At 51.5% G+C, this 7,680-nt stretch overlaps 1 protein-coding gene across 1 annotated transcript in view; it reads left to right on the top strand.

The window, feature by feature from the left end:
* The window catches only part of TP53RK (TP53 regulating kinase), a 4,601-nt gene extending 3,692 nt beyond the window's left edge, over positions 1-909 (top strand). The window contains exon 2 of the mRNA XM_085314249.1: positions 292-909. Coding sequence (XP_085170375.1) covers positions 292-770 — 479 coding nt within the window. The 3' untranslated portion in view covers positions 771-909. The remainder of the gene's footprint in view (positions 1-291) is intronic.
* The last annotated feature ends 6,771 nt before the right edge of the window (positions 910-7,680 follow it).

Below are 7,680 nucleotides of genomic sequence, written 5' to 3'. Positions count from 1 at the left end.
CCCGCGGAGGGCGCGGGGCCCGGCCCGTGCTGCGGCTGCCGAGGGCGGCGCTGCCCCCTCCGTGGCTGCAGTGCGGCTCCCGCGTGGATTGAAGGCCCGGGGCGAAGGCAGCGTGGGTTGGGGGTGGGGTTTGGCAGCAGAGGCCCCTTCGTGTGGGTTATCGGAGGCTGTGGGTGAGCTGGACCTGGCCTTTTCGGCTGAGGGTTGTGTTGACTGCGTTTTGTTGTTCTAATAAAGTTGGAAGTTCCTGTAAGTTAACCCCTAGCGTTTCATTTGTTCTCTTTTAAATAGGCATTTCTGCACCAGTGGTCTACTTTGTGGATTATGTCACCAATTGCATATATCTTGAAGATATTGTAGACTCAGTTACAGTTCGAGATCATATTGCTTCTGTACAGCAATGTGGAAATGATGCCAGTAGCCTCCTTCCCCTAGCAGAGAAGTTAGGTGAGCTGTTGGCAAGAATGCACGATGAAGACCTTATACATGGAGATCTTACGACTTGTAATATACTTCTGCGACCACCCCTGGAGAAACTGGACTTGGTGTTGATAGACTTTGGACTCAGTTTTGTTTCAGGTCTTCCTGAGGATAAAGGAGTTGATTTGTATGTTCTGGAAAAGGCCTTTCTTAGTACTCATCCTGATACAGAAACTGTGTTTGAAACTCTGCTGAAGACCTATGCAGCTACATCTAAAAAATCTGGTCCTGTTGTCAAAAAGCTCGATGAAGTGCGACTAAGGGGAAGAAAGAGATCTATGGTTGGCTAAAAGAGAACAGGCTTAGTGATGGAGAAATATTACTACTTAGGTTCTGCAAACATGTTTATTTGTACTTCCAATTAGTTTTATTTCAAAGATCRCTATTTTGATAAAGCTGTCTCTTAAATAAACTTACTACAGTGTGGCAGTAATCTCCGCAGTTTCTTAGCAGAGTCGTATTGTAACCAAAATAATTAAGCAAGATGAGAGCACAGGCAGGAAAGAAACAGCTAAAGGTTACTTCTTTCTTAAATGTTAAATATTTTTAAAAAAGTATCTTTCAGTGTCATCCTGCTGGCCCTCTTTYGTGTATATAGAATCATCCTGAGTAATCTTTTTTAGCCTGTGGGCTGTAGATTTGTGGGAGTTAGAAGGGATCTGGAGATACCAGGACATATACAGAAGGTAAGTAGAGAAAAACAAGCCTGTTGATTTTCTCAGAAGACTTCTGTGAAGCTGAAGTTTAAATTCATTATAAATGGCTCTACACTCTGTGCCTGCTCCTGAAACTTTTTAGGAGGACTGTGGATTCCAGGACATGGACAATAGCTGAAATAGAACATTAAAATAAGACATGTTCATTTTTTTTTCTGTAGTAATTTTGGCTTTTGTAAATTTTGGTTGATAGTCTTTCTTTAAGCAAATGTAGAAATAATAAAAATAGTTCTCTGCTGAGAAACTTCTCGTTTGAGCAGGAAGACTGTTGTAAATTTCCTTTTGGGGCCTTTATAGGAAGGACTGGTTGTATTATGATTGCCTATGTAGGTAACTACTTTTCTCAGTCTTTGGTATTTTTTTTTCTATACTTAGTTGCCTTTCTACATTAGTATGTCAGTGTAAGATGGCTCAAAGAGAAGTGTAAGAGCCCTGCAGCAGACGGCTGGAGGATAAATCAGTCCTTACAGACACAATGGGGTCTAAATTAGTTGTGTAGGTTCATAAACTTCAATGTTTTAATGTTTACTGCAGATGAAGATTAAAAAAAAACTCGGGGAACTCCTCTCAGTGATTTGATATGCTGGGCAGATGTTTCTTCTTGTGCCTCCTTGTTGTTGATGAGAGAAGGCGCTTGGCAGAAGAAGGGGGCACCCAGTTTCTTCAAAACTATTCTGTTATGCTACTGCTGCGTGTTCTGCTGCAGATGGTTGGGGCACAGCGTGGCTGTAAGAGCAAAGCAGACGAAAAGAGGGAGCAGCCCCTGCAGAAGCCCCCTTCCGTACGGCAGCGTAGCTAATCTCTGTTCGCAGCCTCTGCCAGGTGGCTGCCAGATTGCCTGTTCCATCTGGAAGGGAAAACACTGCTGTGAAAAGCAGGGCTGGGGTACGGCAGGCGTCTCGTGTCTGTGGCCTCAGAGGGGAGGCGGGGGTGAGGGAGCTTCTTCCCCTCCAACGTGTGCGAAACAGGTGAACAAACCCCGGGAGAAAACGGCTTGAGCAGGGCGAGGTGGATGAAAGGGCGCCCGGAGCATCAGGCATCACCGGGGGCCGCCGCCGGGTGGCCGCGATGGGGCGGTGGCGCTCGCGCAGCGCTGCCGCCCGGCGGCGCCGAGGCCGCGAGTTCGCGCCCGCCCGCCGCCCGCTCGGGCAAGCGTCCTAGCGCGCGGGGCTGCCGGTGCCCCCCGCGCATTCACCTCCTTGCCAGAGGAGCCGCCCTGGGCGAGTGCCCGGCCCCAGCGTGGGGCCCGGGTTCCACCGGCCCAGCGACAGCTTTGCCCGAGCGGGAAGAGGGGCGGCAGGTCCCCTTTTAGTGTTGGCAGRTGATCATTTTTCTCCCCGCTTCCTCGGGCGCGGAAGGTGCGCCCACGGCGGGGCCGGAGTGCGCCTGGCGCGGGAACGTGCGGCACTTTGTGCCGGAGGGGCGAGGAAGGAGCCGCTTTCCCGGGCTTCGAGAGGCTCCGTGTGCTGGGAGCCTCRTCGGAGAGCTCGCGCGGGGCACGCTGCCCGCGCCGCGCCGCCCTGCCCGCGGGCAGAGCCGACGTGCGGGCCCCAGCAGCAGCCGGCCGTTAGAAACAGGGCTCCCGAGGCAGGTGGAGAGGCCGCGGAGCGCTGGAGCAGGGCCGCGCGGCGTGAGCGGGTGACCGAGAGCTAACGAGGCCCCTAACGAGGGGGCCCGAGCTCAGCAGACCCGCTGAGGGGAGGCGGCACGCCTGGTTGCACTGTCCCCCACCTGTACAAACACTTCTCTGACCGTCTCCTGGTGATGCCAGGATTAAGTTTTGTTTATAGAGCACTTTGAGGACGTTTGTTTCCAACTCTCRGTGTGTTTATTAAAACGCAGCCTTTGGCTGCTCTCCGCGCGGGCCTGCGGAGCAGCAACAAAGATGATCGACTGCGAGGTTTCAGGACCGGCGCGGTGCTGCGCGGCGAAGCCCGCGGCGGGTCAGCGCCGGCCCTCGCACTGCAAGGCTTCGCTGGGACTCCTGGACTGGCCTCTGCCTTTTCCTTTTGCACAGGCATTGYAACAGCTGGTTGGTATTTCCTCCTGGTCAGCCTGATATTTGTGTATAGGTTGATGTAGCGGATGCTGAACGAATGCTACCTGAGGGTGGAGCAACCACAGAAGGTGAATATCCAGCAAAGTGGAAGCTCTCTGGGGGAAAAAAGGAGCTGGACCCAAGAAGGGTTCAGCCCGTGCCTTTTTGCAGCCTGGGTCTTTCCACAAAGGGTTTGTGTGGTGCCTGCTGCGAATACAGTTTCAAGCCACCAATATTCTTTGAGAGTTTGGTTTGACCTTGTGAAAGAAGTGATAACAGTATATTTTGAGGCCAAGTTTAGCTCAGCTGAGTCTAAAGCCAGTCGCACCCTCTTCGGGGCACGGGTGTTAGCATTGCGCCTTGCCGTAGCCCCGCGGGACACAGGGAGAGTCAGTGACGCCCTGCCCTGGCTTGCCTGGAAGGGGTATTTCCCCGGCCGTAAAGGTGTGTGGGCCTTTGCACGCACAGAAACACTGCTGCCCATCTCTTAATGGTAGTGAGAATCAGAGGGAACGTGAAACGCCATCACTTAAGTTGTACATAACCACTGGGTGTCTCTCTACCATCGTGCCCAGCACCAGAAAAATCCTAACATCTGGGAAAAATGTTCTTGCAATAGCAAACACTCAGAACTGCTTGCTGGGCAGACAGTTACTCACTTGGCTTGTTTTGACTGCTTAAATATTCCTGCTTTTAAGAACAAATTACTGCCTCAGGGGACCAAATTCAGGCCTGCTGTGAACAGGTTCATTTCTGAGGACTTTGAGGCACGGCCTGTTCTTGCACCATGCCTGAATTTCACCCAAAGTGCAATGAACACCAAATGTGTGCTATGTAAAAARGAATAAAAGGAAAGAGGGAATAACAAATGAAATGGAAATAGTGCAATTTCATTGGAAGAATTTGCATTGTTAGGATTTCAGAGGAATTGCTGGTTATTGATCAAGTTGCCTTTTTTGTTAATTTTGGTGTCTGATCATCATCAGTGATATCTCTTCTGGGGGAGGCGAGAGGAGGACGGGACGGGACAGGACGGGACGGGACTGACTTAGCTCAGGATAATGACTTTGGCATTAGCTTGTGGTTATAATGGTAAGTTCCRTTTTGCCCACTGATGCCGTGGGTGCAGAACTGAAATATGGGGATTTTTGGAGGTGGATGTTGGCTGACTGTAGAGCAATAGGAGTGCTAAGAGAAAAAACAAATGTGGAAGAAAACCTACACTAATATGGCAAGAAGTAGGAATGAAAACATAGTTGCATAATCTGAGTATGCTGTCACCATGACTTTTGGACAGTGTCTTTTCTGTGAGTGCAGTTACTGTGTATATATGTAAAAAAAAAGTGCATACAAGTTATATGGGTGTAGGTTTTTTGAGTGTGATTTTTTTTCTAGTCTAGGCCTTGATGTTTGCAGGAAATTGACATTTTCCAGTTTTGCAAGATGCAAAACATTGATAACCTTCTGCAGCCCTCCTCTCCCATCAGTGCTGATAGGAAACCAAGTTAGTGCAATAAAAGCATAAAAGCTCATTTGTAGCCCAGAGTTCAGCATGWGAGGGTCACTGCAAACAGATAAAGCCTCTCCCTGGCTGCACACAAGCGCTGGGTCCTCCGGTTGTCCCCCTGGGCACCATGCAGCACCTCTTTCTTTTGCGCAAACAGAGCTTGTGCACAAAGTTACTCTGTAAGGAGGTGCTGGCCCCGCCGCRAGCCCCGCAGAGCGCTCCTGCAGCGCCTTTGCCGGGACCGCTTGTTTTGCAGGGGACGGTGTCTGCCCTGGGGCTGCTCTAAGTATGCGGATGWAGCCGCTGGTGGGGTCTTAACCTGCCTAGACCAAATGGCTTGGGGATTGCATCAACTGTCTCAGCTTTCGTACCCACGAGGGAGGGAAGAAATCTGATCACAGCAGCGAATACGGAGGCCAGAAAGGATGGAGGGGAGAGGGGTACAGAGAGGGCGGCTGCGGCTGCTGCGGACACAGAAATGTGGGTGGCAGAGGCTGAGTTTACAAGGAAAAAGGAAATGGGGTGGATTAAATCGTAATTCCCGCTGGAAGCCTTGGGAGGCCGGGGGCAGGCACCCGCAGGCAGCCCCGGCACGGCCCGCTCGGCTGAGAGACGCCGCATCCGCAGCCGGCGCGGGCGCTGGGGAGCCGAGCGGGTGCGTGGGGGCGCTGGTCGGAGCCGTGGGGCGAAGGGAAAGCGCACCACTGCCCGCTCCCTCCAGGCTGGCAGAAACCCGCATCGTCGCAGGGAAAACGTGGACTGTGGCGTGGGTGTCTTGCAATATTTTTGAGATTTATCGCTGTCCACTTTGCTATTTGGGAAGAGCTGTAATGACGATGCCATCAGCATTTAGTGACAGATGTGGGGACTAACTGCATTGTTATTTTTTTGTGCAAAGTTATAAATGAACCGTTACGGAGAGGGAAGAGACCAGAGGAGAGGCAGCTCCCATCAGGGGCAGAGTCTGTTCCGACAGGAGTACAGTCCAGTCTCTGACACTGATCAGATCACCCCACTTTTGCTCTCTGATTTCTTGTTCTCTCTATGCCAGTGATTCAGTTTTTATAAGCCTTATAAGTTTATGAGCCAACTTTCTCAGTGGGCTCTCTTCTTTTTTTTTTTCTTTTTCTTTTTTTCCCCCCAGTTCAGTTGACTCTAACTTCACTGACGCCCCAGGAGGGAGCTGCCTGGCGGCAGTAGTTCTCCAGAGGGCTGGTGAGCTGGGAAGAGGGCAGGGCTTCCCTGCCGGATCGGATCGGTGTGTGCTGCACCCCCAGTGCTATGGTGCTCAGCTCACCCAGGTTTTGCATATGCTTTTAGGGCAATCGGAAGATGCTGGTGAAGTATGAAGTCAAGTTGGGGGGTTATTTAGTGTTCCCATTTTTCTCCTCATTGCTCAGCTTCACTTAGCCTCCAATTGCAAGGACCCAGGCAATGCAGAAAATGGAGAGAAAATCCAGCCCATGTGGCTGCCTCCTCCCTCCCTTCTCCCCTTGGCTCTCTTGCTCGACCCAGCGATACAGTGGATCTGCCTCTCGCTGGCCTCCCTGCAGCCAGGTGGAGACTGGTGATCACCAAGATCCTTGCTGGGACCTACCTTGGTGCGATGGAGGGGATCCTGTCCGACCGGCAGCAAAGCCTGCCCGCGGAGCTGCAGCCAGGCAGYGCCTGTGCTGTCTTTTTGACTCATGGTTGAAGCATCCTTAACTTCACGAGGCTGGTCCAAGCCAGATGACRTTAAGGCCAGCCAGGGTATAGTCATATGCTACTCGCCGCCTTTCTTCGGCTCGCACTTGTGCAAGCCAAGGCTTTGCCTCCTGCTTTGCGGCTATTTCCCATGGCCCCRTCCTGATCTGCATCACTGGCTTTTCGTTTGCTGGTCTTTGCTGCTGTTTAATGTAAAAAAGTGTTTCATGTGGCACTGCAAACAATTCATCAAACATCTGAGTCGGTGGTTAAACTTGGTTCACAGAAACAACCCCAGCTGCCTTTCTCATGCGTTTGCCTCTTTTATAATATGCATTTGTGTATTATTTCTATTCACTTGGGGAAAAATATAAAAACTAGAACAGATATTTAAACTTCTGGATTTGGGTTGTTGTTTTTTTTCTGGCAATCCCTGGTACTCACTGTTTCCTTACATTAGATGTATTGAGCCTGAGTTACCAGCAGAACTCGATGATATTTTACGGCCTGCAGTATCCTGACACTCACGTTGGATGAGCGCTTGTGRTGGCAGAGTCCTTGAGTCTGCTTGGAAATGCCTCCACTGCAARGACACGCAGCTAAAGCGGCTGCGATCAGGAAGATGTGGAAGAGATGAGAAGAGTTGTCTTTGACCCTATCCCGAGGTGGGAGCTGAAGGAAGCACAGAGCTGGTTTTGCTGGAAATGGGGGCACTAGAGCTGGCTATCTCAGTGGAAAGGCAGGTTTTACCCTGCCTGTGCTTTGCGCGTCCTTCCCCTGCGTGCTGCCCGGGTTGCGGTGCCCACCTCRGGGCAGGTGGCCATGGGGAGAAGACACGAGCTCCGGTGAAGACACCATGCGGAACGTTCTCAGCTCCAAATGTTGAAAGATGCTCTTGGCTTGTGGGCTGAAAACCTTCATGCAGGGCCCAGGGCTGCAGGCATTGCGGCAGCGTAACGTTACGTGATGCTTAACGGGGCCGGTCAGTACTGCTGATGAAGCCTTTATGCTTCCTGCCTCCTGGGCCATGATAAAGTCGTTCTGAAGCTAGTTACTATTTTGCATTGGCTTTTAACTTCTTCAGGCAGACAGAACTGGAAATAAAGGCCTTTTTTTCCCCAAGACTTTTATCTATTTGGGGGGCATACAGCGGATGGGGGGCTGTCAGGTGGGGCAGCGTGGTGGGCACAGTGTGGCAGGCAGTGGGTGGCTCAGTGGGGTAGGGGGTGGGGTTGTGGGAGGACGGTATAGCG

Source organism: Rhea americana, unplaced genomic scaffold (assembly GCF_003343005.1).
Source record: "Rhea americana isolate MKP2758 unplaced genomic scaffold, rheAme1 scaffold_4, whole genome shotgun sequence".
Lineage (NCBI taxonomy): Eukaryota > Metazoa > Chordata > Aves > Rheiformes > Rheidae > Rhea > Rhea americana.
Note: the sequence above shows the minus strand (reverse complement) of the source record. Positions and strands in the feature narration are given on the sequence as shown.